Here is a 15,980-nt window from a genome sequence, read left to right as displayed (position 1 = left end):
GTGCAGTAGGTTTCTGGCTTGTCTGGTGGGAGGCCTATGACATACTGTACTTGCTACTCTTCCCGATCCACATTATAGGAAACATGTGACTCAAAAAAGCAGGAGGATCAGGAGTCAGTCAGCATCCATACTGCTCAGGACCCGGTACCAGGCTCTCACACAGGAGAACAATGAAGAGGTACATTAAGAAATTTCTTTGCCCACAAAGAACTGTAAAGTAGGCACTCAGAATCCGCTTGCATGGAGAAAAAGTGTTGTTATGAAGAAGAAAAGGAGAGTGCTGGTTGTAGGGGACTCCCTATTGAGAGGAATAGAGGTCACTGTTTGTAGACCTGACATTACTTCACGAGAGGTGTGCTGTCTTGCAGGTGCACAAATCAAAGATGTGTCTGATAGGCTATCATGACTCTTCAGTCTTACAGACAACTATCCATTCTTACTATTACATGTAGGCACAAATTACACTGCAAAAAAGGACCTTGCAACTATCTGCAGGTGAAGGAACTAGGAGCACAGGTGGTCTTCTCATCCAACTTCCCAGTGGATGGCCATCGAATAGGGAGATGCAACAGGATTCTAGAGGCGAATAATGTGATATGTAGATGATACAGTCAATAAAGATTTCGATTTTTAGACCATGGAATGAATTACCTATATGATGGACTCCTTGCTAGAGAAGGGTTGCACCTTACAAAGACAGGTAAGCATATATTTGGCAGGCGCCTTGCTACACTTATCAGGATAGCTTTAAACTACAACAATACAGGAAGGGAAGTGAAAGACCAGGTAAAATATATAGCTAATTAATACATTTGAGAACCTTGCTATTAGAAATGAAAAGAAAAAACAAAGACAAAAAATTATATATATTAATAGCAGAGGTTCTATGCCGTGACTTGAAAAAAGTAACCCGCTGTCTTGCGCTGATACCTAGGGGTAATTTACTGCTCGCAGAGACTTGTAGATAATAGAGGCTCTAAAGAATCGCAGGGGCAGAATTTGTCTCAATAATGAAATCGAAACCCTTCACAGTATAAGACAACTAAAATATAACTTTTATTTAAGAATATTTATAAAACAATTAGGGCTAAGACAAACCAGACATACATAGAGACAGAGAACAGAGATGGTCAGCGTGGGTAGATAAAAAGGTAGTAGTACCCAAACTAAACTTGTAGATACTTGAGACTAGGTGGTCGCTAATATGATGCGAGATGATCTTAGATTGTGACAGTAACAATCATTGATACGTAAGCTACACATACATGTGGAGTATAGATTACTTAAGATAGTGTCACAGGATAAATTCATTCAGTAGTCAACAGAGCTCAAGCTCCAAAATTAGAGGTATGTGGTTTATGTGGCTAGGTGCGATACCAAGCAACAATTCATAAGCCACTCACCACATAGGTAAAATTACCCTCAAAGAGCGTGGTGTTGACAATAATTCAAATGACAGCAGAGGCTGACTAAATTCAAAAGTCAGCAGCGCTGGACTTCAGTATTGAAGATGTAAAAAGAAAAATCCAAGGATCTCATATATTTAAGAAGCGACCCACACCAATATCTAGATGATAAGAGTAACGCCAAAAGTAGATGAAGATCTCAAATTTTAGGTATTTTTTAGAAACTCAAGGACCCGTCTAACTGGGGAGGTAATGGTGTCTCCTCAGTTTTCTGGGGGTATCATAACCTCATAACCACTTGAGAAGGAGAGTAGTCCTCTCAGATGGATTAATTGACGCTCATTTGAGAAGGAGAGTAGTCCTCTCAGATGGATTAATTGACGCATGATACAATTGAAAAGGTTTTCTTCTACCGGGTTGGTGCACTTTATAGTTAACCTCTCCAACTTTTTCAACAATTCTGTATGGCCCTTGCCACTTGGCAAGAAACTTACTCTCTGCCGTGGGTATTAAAACTAGTACCCGATCTCCCGGACTGAATTGTCTAACTCTCACATCCCTGTTATAAACCCTTGCTTGGCTTTCTTGAGCTCTAAGGAGGTGTTCTTTCACAATAGGTATTACTTTTGAAATCCTTTCTTGCATTTGGGAAATGTGCTCTATTACACTTTTGTGAGGGGTAACCTTGGTTTCCCAAGTTTTTTTAGCCACATCAAGCAATCCACGTGGGTGCCGACCATACAACAACTCAAATGGTGAGAACCGGGTGAATGCTTGAGGAACTTCTCTAATGGAGAACAGTAGTTAGGGCAGTAAATAATCCCAGTCACAGCTGTCCTTCTCAACCGCTTTACTTTAACATACTCTTAAGGGTTTTATTAAATCGTTCCACCAGACCATCGGTCTGGGGATGATAGACTGAGGTCCGCAGTTGCATAATTCCTAGCAGTTTGCATAACGCTTTCATAACCTTGGACGGAAACATTGTTCCTTGATCTGTTAATACTTCCTTAGGAATGCCGGTTCTAGTAAACAAAGAAAACAATTCTTTTGCAATGCATTTGGATGAGGTATTTCTTAGTGGAACCGCCTCTGGATACCGAGTTGCATAGTCTAGTATAACAAAATGTATTGGTGACCTAGCAGATTTTACTAACAGTCCTACAATGCCCATAGCAATACGGTCAAATGGTACCTCGATTATCGATAAAGGAACTAACGGGCTTTTAAAATCGGCAATCGGTGAGGTTAGCTGGCACGTGGGACAGGCCAAAAAAAATCTCTGCAGAATATGTTCCTTTGTTTTATTGACCCCCAAATGGCCTCCCAAGACATGAGTGAGCCATGTTTACTACCGTGCGTCTATAACAAGTCGGGACCAGAAGCTGTTCCACCACCTCGTCTCTAACTTTTATTACCCGATACAACATGCCCTGATTCATGGCGAAGTGAGGGAACTGATTCTCAGCCCCAGGATTTTGGGGGACCCCATTCACCACAGACACATTTTTGCGAGCAGTTTCCAAGGTAAGATCAGTCAGTTGTTCGGTACCACAATTGTCCCATAACACCCCCAAATCAAGTATAGCGGGGGTTTGCGGTAGATCCTCCTCTTCATCCCCTATTAACACTGTCCAGGAAAATTCTGTTAACTCAGCCGGGGTCTCTACCCAAGTTTCTGAAGTAGTATCACAAGATCCTTTGGGACCACCAAGGCCCCTGGGAAGTGTAACTCGAGCCCACAAATCCGAAAATAGTGGAAAGTCTCTCCCAATTATAGTTGGGTGCACCAAATTTCCCACGACTCCAACTTTATGGGGGACCACCCCACATTTGGTGTTTATAGACACTTGAGCAACAGGATAGTCCTTTCTATAGTCCTTTGCATCCCCATGAATACATAGCACCCTCATGCGTTCCTGTGGAATCAACACATGGGGAAGGGAGGCAGACACCAAGGTGATCAAACTCCCCGAGTCCAGCAGAGCATTGACTGTCACATTGTTAATGCTCACTTGACATAGTTGGGGCTGTTGCTCCAATGAGGAAACTGCACTGTACACAGGGTGTGCATATAGAGAATGGCGGCACCCATAGGTGCAATCCATTGGTTCCATAAGGGTAGGGCAGCACGCAGCAACATGACCTGGGACCTGACACTCCCAGCAAAAGATGGGGCCAGTGGGACTCTGTCCAGTATACTCAGACCTCTCCTTATTCCGCAGCTTCCACTCTGGGGCAACTTGGGGCCTTGTTCCTCTAGGATTGGCGCCCTGTTTAAAGCCACGGTAAGGAAGTCTTCCTCCAGCAGAGCCGACTAGAGTGTCCTCCATGTTTACCTCCAGGCGAACAAGAATCTCTGCTTTTAGCTTGCTACATTCCTTTGAGTCCTGTTGGGTCAGGTCATAATAAGCCTTTTGAGATTCTCCCATTAACCCCTTCATGACACGGCCTATTTTGGGCTTAAGGACACAACAATTTTTGGAGGATTTTCTTCTCCGTTTATCAAAAGTCATAACTTTTTTATTTTTCCGTCGACGCGGCCGTATGAGGGCTTGTTTTTTGCATGGTGAACTGTAGTTTTTATTGGTGCCACTTTTGGGTACATAGACTATATTGTAAAACCTTTTTTTTTTTTTTTTTAATGAAAGCAGGGAGAGAAAACGCATCAATTCTGCCATAGATTTTTTTTATTTTTTTTTTTACAGCGGTACTCATGCAGCATAAATGAGACATTCCATTTTTTCTGCGGACCGGTACGGTTACAACGATACCAAAATTCTTACATTTTTTTTAGGTTTTCCCACTTTTCTGCAATAAAAACCCTTTTTCTGGGTAATCTTTTTTTTTTCTAAATTGCTGCATTCAAAGTCCTGTAACTTTTTTATTTTTTGATGTACGGCACTCTATGAGGGCTTATTTTTTGCGAGACGAGCTGTAGATTTTATTGGTACCATTTTGGGGTACATACGGCTTTTTTGATCACTTTTATTGCGTTTTTAGTGAGGCAAAATGCAAATAGCGTTTTTTTCCGTGCACAGTCAAAAGCATGTGCAACTTATTGTACGCGTTGTTACGGACGCGACAATACCAAATATGTGGGATTTTTTTTTTTTTTTATGCTAATCTGAGAAAAAGCATTAAAAAATGTTTTTTTTTACTCTTTCTTTTACATTTTTTTAATTCTTTTTTTAATCTTTGTTTTTTTTTACACTGTTTGTGTCCCTCTGAGGGACTTTAACCACTGCCCTGATGATCGCTGGTATAAGGCATGGCAGAGCTACTGCTCTGCCATGCCTTATCGCTTGTACAGCGATTATAGGCATAGGCAATACAGGACGCCAGTGTCTGGCGTCCTGTTGCCATGGTGACAGGCCGGGCTCTCGCGATCACATCGTGAGTTCCGGCCGGAGACACAGAGGGAGCCGCGCTCCCTCTGTGAAGTCTCTCTCTGCCGCGATCTACTTAGATCGCGGCAGGGAAGGGGTTAACAGCGGGGGAGGCATCTCCGATGCCCCCCCCCCGCTGTTGCAGCGGGACGCCGGCTATGACTGATATCCGGCTCCCGCTGCCGGATAGCGCGGGATCATATGTGATCCGGCTCTATCTCCAGGACGAAAGTTTACGTCCTGTTGCGGGAAGTACCAGGCTGCCAGGACGTAAACTTACGCCCTGCAGCGGGAAGGGGTTAAGTAAGGGGCCAACACATCAGCCCACCGCTCAGAGGGCAGTTTTTCCCTCTCTACTATCCTCTCAAATATGGTTAGGAAGGCTTCCACATCGTTCTCTGGGGTCATCTTTTGTAAAGCCCTTCTCACTGCTTTCAGGGCATCTTTACCAGTACTTTGGTCAGAGCGGACTGAAGTCTCTTTCACTCTGACTGACTCTGTCAGCATAGCAAGCTGCTTCACAAGGGCTTTTTGCTGCTGAGCAGCTGTCTCCTGCTGCACCAGCATAGCCTCCACATGGGCTTTTTGCTGCTGAGCAACTGTCTCCTGCTGCACCTGCATAGCCTCCACATGGGCTTTTTGCTGCTGAGCAACTGTCTCCTGCTGCACCTGCATAGCCTCCACATGGGCTTTTTGCTGCTGAGCAACTGTCTCCTGCTGCACCTGCATAGCCTCCACATGGGCTTTTTGCTGCTGAGCAACTGTCTCCTGCTGCACCTGCATAGCCTCCACATGGGCTTTTTGCTGCTGAGCAACTGTCTCCTGCTGCACCTGCATAGCCTCCACATGGGCTTTTTGCTGCTGAGCAACTGTCTCCTGCTGCACCTGCATAGCCTCCACATGGGCTTTTTGCTGCTGAGCAACTGTCTCCTGCTGCACCTGCATAGCCTCCACATGGGCTTTTTGCTGCTGAGCAACTGTCTCCTGCTGCACCTGCATAGCCTCCACATGGGCTTTTTGCTGCTGAGCAACTGTCTCCTGCTGCACCTGCATAGCCTCCACATGGGCTTTTTGCTGCTGAGCAACTGTCTCCTGCTGCACCTGCATAGCCTCCACATGGGCTTTTTGCTGCTGAGCAACTGTCTTGTGTTGCTGTACATTCATCTGTACTAGTTGCTTCACCAACTCTTCCATACTTGCAGCAGTTGTTTGCATTTTAACTGCTGTCTGGAGCCACATTCACCACTCTATAAACTAATTCCAGCGCACCCTCCACCATATGTAAGCAAGATCCACAACAGGTATGTTTCCGCTGTAGGAAGTCAGGTGGCAGCAGAGGCAGGTGATGGTAAAGCAGGGCGGTTTATTGCCAAACTCTCAGCGATAAAAAAACACAATGTCCATAAGGCACCCAAAATAACAGTCTTTGTAATCTGATGCAGGGATTCTCACCCAACCCTTTCCTTGAGGTTTTGCTTCCCTCAGCTCTCCAGGTTCTCTTCATTCGGCTTTCCAGGGACTCTGCACACAGTCTGTCCTCTCTGGTCTGGCTGACCACACTCTGCAACAATCTCTCTCTTACTGAGCTTTTCCTGCTCCTTTTTCAATTATGTTTCAGCTGTGTTCCAGGTTCAGGTACTTCCTGAACAGGCCCTGTCTCATGCAAACTCCGGAGTTATATCCTGGAGTTTAGTAATCTCTGTGGTATATACACACCATCCAGGACTTTACCCCTTACTTCACTACGATTATTTCAAGTGGCATAGATTATAGAAAAAATCTACTAGCTCCCAATTGAAGTAGGTTTTTTATCTGGTGCACAGAGGTGACACCAAAATAAACAAATATATTAAGAGGCTTGCTCCGCTTAATTCATTTGCAGTTAGTAGCCAAGTGCTGACTTTACTTAGACCGCTGTGTTAAAGCCTGGTCTAAGTAATTAATCCCCAATATTTCTTGACTGACAGCTGTCCACCATTGCTCCTAAACCAGCAGGAGCATATGTGATGCACCCAACTGTACTCTTCAATACGTCAATAAACTCCTGGACAGTAGCAAATCAGTAGACTAAAAAATTGCCACTCACCACGACAATGGACTGTTATGTGTTGTAGAGTTAAAGAAATCTTAATGATAGTAACTATTCTTACCAAAATATGAAACAAGCAAGTCTTTGGATGGATGGGTAAGATTGATACCCTCATAATTATCTACATGTTCAAATTCAAATACACAGTCCTCACTTCAATAAAATTTAACAAGATCAATATAGGATATGCAAGTCAATTACCTGTCCTGCGGTTGAGCTCATCAGCTGAAATACTTCATTAAAAATATTGAGAAGCCTCAGATAGTTTACGTCTTGATAGTTATACCGACTTCCAAAGAGGATAGAGCAGATTACATTGGATGCAGTCTGGCCCAGGATATTGGTAGGGTTGATTGATGATTCTGTAATAAAGGTAAAAGTAAATACTTAACGCAAAACTCAGTGTTCTGCCTACTGTAATGGTGGAGGGTGCAGAGAAAGACACCGGATTCCAAGGACGACAAATAGAGAATCTCTGTGTCATGTGCTGCCTTGTTAAAGGGGTTGTCCCGCGAAAGCAAGTGGGGGTATACATTTCTGTATGGCCATATTAATGCACTTTGTAATATACATCGTGCATTAAATATGAGCCATACAGAAGTTATTCACTTACCTGTTCCGTTGCTGGCGTCCTCGTCTCCATGGAGCCGTCTAATTTCAGCGTCTAATCGCCCGATTAGACGCGCTTGCGCAGTCCGGTCTTCTCCCTTCTGAATGGGGCCGCTCGTGCTGGAGAGCTGCTCCTCGTAGCTCCGCCCCGTCACGTGTGCCGATTCCAGCCAATCAGGAGGCTGGAATCGGCAATGGAACGCACAGAGCCCACGGTGCACCATGGGAGAAGACCTGCGGTCCACCGTGGGTGAAGATCCCGGCGGCCATCTTCGCAAGGTAAGTAAGAAGTCACCGGAGCGCGGGGATTCGGGTAAGTTCTATGCGTTTTTTTTTTAACCCCTGCATCGGGTTTGTCTCGCGCCGAATGGGGGGGGGGGCTATTGAAAAAAAAAAAAACCCGTTTCGGCGCGGGACAACCCCTTTAAACCCTGCATAAATCAAAACACAGTTTACCAATTTTGTCCATAATATTCCTTTAACATTAGATATATATTTGAAATTACAGTCAGATATCTCAGACCTCTTTGAAGTCAACATAGATGGAAAAGAGGACTTGATTATACTGATAGGCACATATAAGCTACGGATACAATATCTTTAATCTTGAATCTCTCTTGTTAGCGTAGCATTAGAGATGAGCGAGCGCACTCGTCCGAGCTTGATGCTCATTCGAGTATTAGGGTGTTCGAGATGCTCGTTACTCGAGACGAGCACCACGCGGCACTCGACTCGATTACATTTCCTTCCCTGAGAAATTTGCGCCCTTTTCTGGCCAATAGAAACACAGGGGAGGCATTACAACTTCCTCCTGTGACGTTCCAGCCCTATCCCACCCCCCTGCAGTGAGTGGCTGGCGAGATCAAGTGACCCCCGAGTATTTAAATCAGCCCCGCCTGCGGCTCACCACAGACACACACTGGGAGAAATCAGGGAAAGTGCTGCTGCTATAGGGACAGTGTTAGCGTCTACAAGAACCCCAACGGTCCTTCTTAGGGCCACAGCTCACCTAGTGCACTACTGTTGTGGGTGCTGGGAGCAGTTTGCTTTTTTTTTTTGGTATATCGGGCGTGCAGCCCCATTACAGCTATAGCGTTCTCAGGCTGCAGTCTGTACTAAGTAGTATAGGGGAAGAATTGGTAAGGCAGGGACAGTGGTAGTGTGAAATCCTGTCTACCTGTGCATTTAACTCCATGGTTTCTGGGAGTTGTAGTACCTCAGCATTGCACTGCAAGGCATCAGTTCAGCCTTCAGTGTCATTTTTTGCTGGGTGCAGTTAGTGTAACATAAGCGCTCTCTGCCTCCAAGTGCACGTTTAAAAAGCACTAATATTTTTCTCCACTCTGTGTTACCAGACAGCTGCCCGCGCAGTGTACGGTGCCAGACAGCCATAGAGGGAGAGTCCAATACACACTCCATTGCCTGCATTGCATTGGAAAAATACTAATTTTTAAAAAGGACTCCTTTTTTACGTCTGCTTGTAACCCAGTGCACATTACTGCGTGGCCTGTGGGACTGGAGGTGAATCTCAACTGCATAGTGCACTGCAAGGCCTCAGTTCAGCCTTCAGTGTCATTTTTGCTGGGGGCAGTTAGCGTAACGTAAGCGCTCTCTGCCTCCAAGTGCACGTTTAAAAAGCACTAATATTTTTCTCCGCTCTGTGTTACCAGACAGCTGCCGGCGTAGTGTACGGTGCCAGACAGCCATAGAGGGAGAGTCCAATACACACTCCATTGCCTGCATTGCATTGGAAGAAAACTAATTTTAATAAAGGACTTCTGTTTTACGTCTGCTTGTAACCCAGTGCACATTACTGCGTGGCCTGTGGGACTTGAGGTGAATCTCAACTGCATAGTGCACTGCTAGTCCTGCTTGCATCCTTCCTTATAATTTATCTCTGGCTTCATTTAGCGTTATATTACCGCTGGCAGCCAGCAACTGCGCGGCAATAATTCACAAACATTTTTACACCGCTCTGTCTCTGCTCGATTCTTAATCCAGCATGCTGACGGGTAGGGGCAGAGGACGTGGACGCGGTCAAGGACGCGGAGTCCCAAGTGAGGGTGTGGGCATAGGCCGAGTTCCTGGTCTAGGTGAATCGCAGCTGGCTGCTGCAGGAGTAGGAGAGAGGACAGTTTCTGGGGTCCCCAGATTCATATCGCAATTTTTGGGTCCACGTCGTAGACCTTTACTAAAAACCGAGCAGTGTCAGCAGGTCCTGTCGTGGATGGCAGAAAGTGCATCCACTCTCCCAGTCTTCTACGCCGTCCACTGCTGCAACTTTGAATCCTCTGGCTGCTGCTCCTCCTTCCTCCCAGCCTCCTCACTCCATGCAAATGACACATTCTGAGGAGCAGGCAGACTCCCAGGAACTGTTCTCGAGCCCCTGCCCAGATTGGGCAGCAATGGTTCCTCTCCCACCGGAGGAGTTTGTCGTGACCGATGCCCAACCTTTGGAAAGTTCCTGGGGTCCAGGGGATGAGGCTGGGGACTTCCGGCAACTGTCTCAAGAGCTTTCAGTGGGTGAGGAGGATGATGACGATGAGACACAGTTGTCTATCAGTGAGGTAGTAGTAAGGGCAGTAAGCCTGAGGGAGGAGCGCACAGAGGATTCGGAGGAAGAGCCGCTGGACGATGAGGTGACTAACCCCACCTGGTGTCATAAGCCAACTGAGGACCGGTCTTCAGAGGGGGAGGCAATTGCAGCCACAGGACAGGTTGGAAGAGGCAGTGGGGTGGGCAGGGGTAGAGGCAGGGCACGAGCGAATAATCCACCAGCTGTTTCCCAAAGCATCCCCTCGCGCCAAGCCACCGTGCAGAGGCCAAGGTGCTCTAAGGTGTGGTAGTTTTTCACAGAGACGCCGGACGACCGACGAACAGGGGTGTGCAACCTTTGTCGCGCCAAGATCAGCCGGGGAGGCACCACCACCAGCATGCGCAGGCATATGATGGCCAAGCACCCCACAAGGTGGGACGAAGGCCAGTCACCGCCTTCAGCTTGCGCCACTTCCTCTCCCCCTGGGCCCCAACCTGCCACTGAGATCCAACCGCCCTCTCAGGACACAGGCACAACCGTCTCCTGGTCTGGACCCACACCCTCACCTCCGCTGTCCTCGGCCCCATCCAGCAATGTCTCTCAACGCAGCGTCCAGCTGTCGCTAAGAGAATCATTGGAGCGAAAGCGCAAATACGCTGCCACGCACCCGCACGCTCAAGCTTTAAATGTCCACATAGCCAAATTGATCAGCCTGGAGATTCGCCCCTACAGGCTGGTGGAAACTGAGGCGTTCAAAAACATGATGGCGGCGGAAGCCCCGCACTACTCAGTCCCCAGTCGCCACTATTTTTCATGGTGTGCAGTCCCAGCCCTGCACGATCACGTCTCACGCAACACCGTACGCTCCCTCACCAACTCGGTTACTGCCAAGGTCCACTTAACAACGGACACATTGACAAGCACAGGCGGGCAGGGCCACTATATCTCCCTGACGGCACATTGGGTGAATTTAGTGGAGGCTGGGACCGAGTCAGAGCCTGGGACCGCTCATGTACTACCCACCCCCAGAATTGCGGGCCCCAGATCGGTGCTGGTATCTGCGGGGGTGTATGCCACCTCCACTAAACCACCCTCCTCCTCCTCCTCCAACGCAACCTCTACCTCGTAATCAAGACTTGTCAGCAGCAGCACGTCGCCAGCAGTCGGTGTCGCGCGGCAGCCCAGCGGTGGGCAAGCGTCAGCAGGCCGTGCTGAAGCTACTCAGCTAAGGAGAGAAGAGACACACGGCCCCCGAACTGTTGCACGGTCTGACAGAGCAGACTGACCGCTAGCTTTCGCCACTGAGCCTCCAACCGGGCATGGTCGTGTGTGACAACGGCCGTAACCTGGTGGCGGCTCTGCAGCTCGGCATCCTCACACATGTGCCATGCCTGGCCCACGTCTTTAATTTGGTGGTTCAGCGGCTTCTGAAAGGCTACCCACACTTGTCAGACCTCCTCGGAAAGGTGCGCTGGGTCAGCGCACATTTCCGCAAGTCCAACACGGACGCTGCCACCCTGCGCACCCTGCGCACCCTGCATCGGTTTAATCTGCCAGTGCACCGACTGCTTTGCGACGTGCCCACATGGTGGAACTCTACGCTTCACATGTTGTCCCGGCTGTATGAGCAGCGTAGAGCTATAGTGGAATACCAACTCCAACATGGGCGGCGAAGTAGGAGTCAGCCTCCTCAATTCTTTACAGAGTCGTGGGCCTGGATGGCAGATATCTGCCAAGTCCTTGGAAACTTTGAGGAGTCCACCCAGATGGTGAGCGGCGATGCTGCAATCATTAGTGTCACCATTCCCCTGCTATGCCTCTTGAGAAGTTCCCTGCAAAGCATAAAGGGTGATGCTTTGCGGGCGGAAACGGAGGCGGGGGAAAACAGTATGTCGGTGGATAGTCAGAGCACCCTTATGTGTATATCTCAGCATGTGGAGGAGGAGGGGGGAGGAGCCTGAGGAGGAAGAGACAGCTGGGCCGACTGCAGAGGGTACCTATGCTGCTTGCCTCTCATCCATTCAGCGTGTATGGCCTGAGGAGGAGGAGGATACTCAAAGTGATCTTCCTAGTGAGGACAGCCATATGTTGCATACAGGTACCCTGGCACACATGGCTGACTTTATGTTAGCATGCCTTTCTCGTGACCCTCGCGTTAGACGCATTCTGGCCACTATGGATTACTGGGTGTACACACTGCTTGACCCATGGTATAAGGATAACCTTTCCACTCTCATTCCCGAAGAGGAAAGGGGTTTGAGAGTGATGCAATACCGCAGGGCCCTGGTGGACAAACTGATGGTAAACTTCCCTACTGACAGCGCTAGTGGCAGAAGGCGCAGTTCCGAGGGCCAAAAAGAAGGGGAGGCGCAGAGATCAGGCAGCATGTTCAGCGCAGGCAGGGGAACACTTTCCAAGGCCTTTGCCAGCTTTATGGCTCCCCAGCAAGACTGTGTCACACCTCCCCAGTCCAGGCTGAGTCGGAGGGAGCACTGTAAGAAGATGGTGAGGGAGTACGCAGCCGATCGTACCACCGTCCTCCGTGATGCCTCTGCTCCGTACAACTACTGGATGTCATAGCTGGACACAAGGCCCGAACTCGCGCTGTATGCCCTGGAGGTGTTGGCTTGCCCTGCGGCTAGCGTCTTGTTAGAGAGGGTGTTTAGTGCAGCTGGGGGAATCATCACGGACAAGCGTACCTGCCTGTCAACTGACAGCGCCGACAGGCTTACACTCATAAAGATGAACAAAGCCTGGATTTCCCCAGACTTCTCTTCTCCACCAGCGGACAGCAGCGCTACCTAAAGACTATTGTCAATCTGTGTATGATATTCGTCCTCCACCTCCGGCTCCTTCTCCTGAAACCTCTCATAATCACCGCGAATGGGCAATTTTTCTGTGGGCCACAAGGCTCATATAACTTTTCTAATAATATTTATCTGTTTCAATTCTCATTAAAGCATTGAAACTTCCACCTGAACCAATTGTTTTTTAGACTGGGCTGCCTCCAGGCCTAGTTAAAAATTAAGCCACAGTACGCTGAGCGATTAATGGGTTTCACCTGCCCTCTGGGTTGGGCATGGGGAATTTTTCTGGGGTACATTTATACTGTCGGTACACCAATTTTTCGGGCCCTCGTCTACAATGTAATCAAAGTAATTTTTTATGGGCTTCGCCTGCACTCATGGTACACCACTGTGTCTGGTGTTGGCCTACACTTTTGGTACAGAAATGTAACTCTGTTCTGCCTACCTATACTTCTGCCACAGTAATGCTACAGGGGTCTGACTACTTCAGCAACAGAAATGTTACTTCGGTCTCCCGATACTTCTGCTCCTGAAATGTTACCTTGGTTGGTGTATACTGTTACTACGGTAACTTTACTAATACTGGGCTCTGCCCATAATGCTTCAGCGGAAATGTTACTGGGGCAGGTCTATACTGCTATAACAGAAATGTAACTAATAGTGGGCTTTGCCCATACTGCTTCTACGTTACTGTTGCTGGGGCCTGTCTATACTCCTACTACTGAAATCTTACCCATACTATGCTCTCCCTACACTGCTGCCAGGGAAATGTGAATCTGCTGCTTTGTCTCTACTGCTTCTACGTTGCTGTTGCTGGGGCCTGTCTATACTCCTACTACTGAAATCTTACCAATACTACGCTCTCCCTACACTGCTGCCAGGGAAATGTGAATCTGCTGCTTTGTCTCTACTGCTTCTACGTTGCTGTTGCTGGGGCCTGTCTATACTCCTACTACTGAAATCGTACCAATACTACACTCTCCCTACACTGCTGCCAGGGAAATGTGAATCTGCTGCTTTGTCTCTACTGCTTCTACGTTGCTGTTGCTGGGGCCTGACTATACTCCTACTACTGAAATCTTACCAATACTACGCTCTCCCTACACTGCTGCCAGGAAAATGTGAATCTGCTGCTTTGTCTCTACTGCTTCAACGTTACTGTTACTGGGGCCTGTCTATACTCCTACTACTGAAATCTTACCAATACTACGCTCTCTCTACACTGCTGCCAGGGAAATGTGAATCTGCTGCTTTGTCTCTACTGCTTCTACGTTGCTGTTGCTGGGGCCTGACTATACTCCTACTATTGAAATCTTACCAATACTACGCTCTCCCTACACTGCTGCCAGGGAAATGTGAATCTGCTGCTTTGTCTCTACTGCTTCTACGTTGCTGTTGCTGGGGCCTGACTATACTCCTACTACTGAAATCTTACCAATACTATGCTCTCCCTACACTGCTGCCAGGAAAATGTGAATCTGCTGCTTTGTCTCTACTGCTTCTACGTTGCTGTTGCTGGGGCCTGTCTATACTCCTACTACTGAAACCGTACCAATACTACGCTCTCCCTACACTGCTGCCAGGGAAATGTGAATCTGCTGCTTTGTCTCTACTGCTTCTACGTTGCTGTTACTGGGGCCTGTCTATACTCCTACTACTGAAATCGTACCAGTACTACACTCTCCCTACACTGCTGCCAGGGAAATGTGAATCTGCTGCTTTGTCTCTTCTGCTTCTACATTGCTGTTGCTGGGGCCTGACTATACTCCAACTACTGAAATCTTACCAATACTACGCTCTCCCTACACTGCTGCCAGGGAAATGTGAATCTGCTGCTTTGCCCATACTGCTTCTACGTTACTGTTACTGGGGTCTGTCTATACTGATACTACTGAAATGTTACTGGGGTCTGTGTATACTGCTGCAAATGAAATGTTAGTGGGGTCTGTCCTCACTGCTGCAGATGAAATGTTACAGGAGTTTGTGCATACTCTTACCGCTGAAATGTTACTAATTCTAGGCTCTGCCTATACTGCTGCTACTGCAATGTTACAGGGTAGTGGAAACGGAGGCTTTCCAAAGACATGATGGTGGCAAGGCCACGCTACTAGGTTCCACAGGCGCGACAACTTTTCAGCGACGCAGTCACTGGGAAGGTGCATATAACCACGGACACGGGGACAGGACACGTACTGCCTCAAAAACTTTCCCGTCTCGTCAAGTCTCATCAGTAATTCTTCTCCTACATCCACGTTTATAATGAAAGGACACGTGAAATTCAACCCGGTTAATTGCGCGATGCAAATTAGTATTGTCATTATATAGAATTGTCTATGTCAAATGTTTTGTTTAACAAAAATTTGTAATAAAAATCTGATTTAAAAAAAAAAAAAACTTTCCCGTCCTCCTCCTCCAACTATGAAAACATTCTTGGCTGAAGCCCACCTGCATTTAAACTGACGTTACCTCAGCTGTGCTGAGCAATGCAATGGGATTTATTTATGTACCGCCGGGGGCTTCCTGGGACCCACCAATGCTGTCGGTCCACACGGAGTTGTAACTGCATGTGTCTACTTATAAAGAACCCTAGTCTGACTGGGGCATGCAGTGTGGGCCGAAGCACACCTGCATTAAATCTGACGTTACCTCAGCTGTGCTGGGCACTGCAAAGAAATATATTTATGTACCGCCGGTGGGTTCCAGGGACCCACCCATGCTGTCGGTCCACAGGGACTTCACATAGGGGATTTGTACCTGCCTGTGTCTATGTATTAAAAAGCCCAGTCAGGTTGGGCATGCAGTGTGGGCCAAAGCCCACCTGCATTTAATCTGACGTTAACTCTGCTGTCCAGGGCACTGCAATGGGATATATTTATGTACCGCCGGTGGGTTCCAGGGAGACACCCATGCTGTGGGTGCACACGGAATTCCCATTGCGGAGTTGTACCTGCCTGTGACTATTTATAAAAAACCCCGGTCTGACTGGGGCATGCAGTGTGGGCCGAAGCCCACCTGTATTTAATCTGACGTTAGTTCTACTATCCGGGGCACTGCATTGGGACAAACTACAGGAGCAATACAGCGCTAATGAGACGTGCACAGCTACGCTAGCATAGGAGTCCGCTGTAGGCCCGCGATTGCTGA

General features: G+C 47.8%; 1 protein-coding gene across 2 annotated transcripts in view; it reads right to left on the bottom strand.

Annotated features, from left to right (window-relative positions):
- LOC136573243 (cytochrome P450 2G1-like) overlaps positions 1-15,980 on the bottom strand; it is a 105,378-nt gene that overhangs the window by 27,123 nt on the left and 62,275 nt on the right. For both annotated transcript variants that reach the window (XM_066574541.1, XM_066574542.1), the window contains one exon: positions 7,086-7,246. In XM_066574541.1, the coding sequence (XP_066430638.1) occupies positions 7,086-7,246 (161 nt within the window). The remainder of the gene's footprint in view (positions 1-7,085; positions 7,247-15,980) is intronic.

The sequence above is a fragment of the Eleutherodactylus coqui genome, chromosome 7 (genome assembly GCF_035609145.1).
Source record: "Eleutherodactylus coqui strain aEleCoq1 chromosome 7, aEleCoq1.hap1, whole genome shotgun sequence".
Taxonomy (NCBI): domain Eukaryota; kingdom Metazoa; phylum Chordata; class Amphibia; order Anura; family Eleutherodactylidae; genus Eleutherodactylus; species Eleutherodactylus coqui.
Note: the sequence above shows the minus strand (reverse complement) of the source record. Positions and strands in the feature narration are given on the sequence as shown.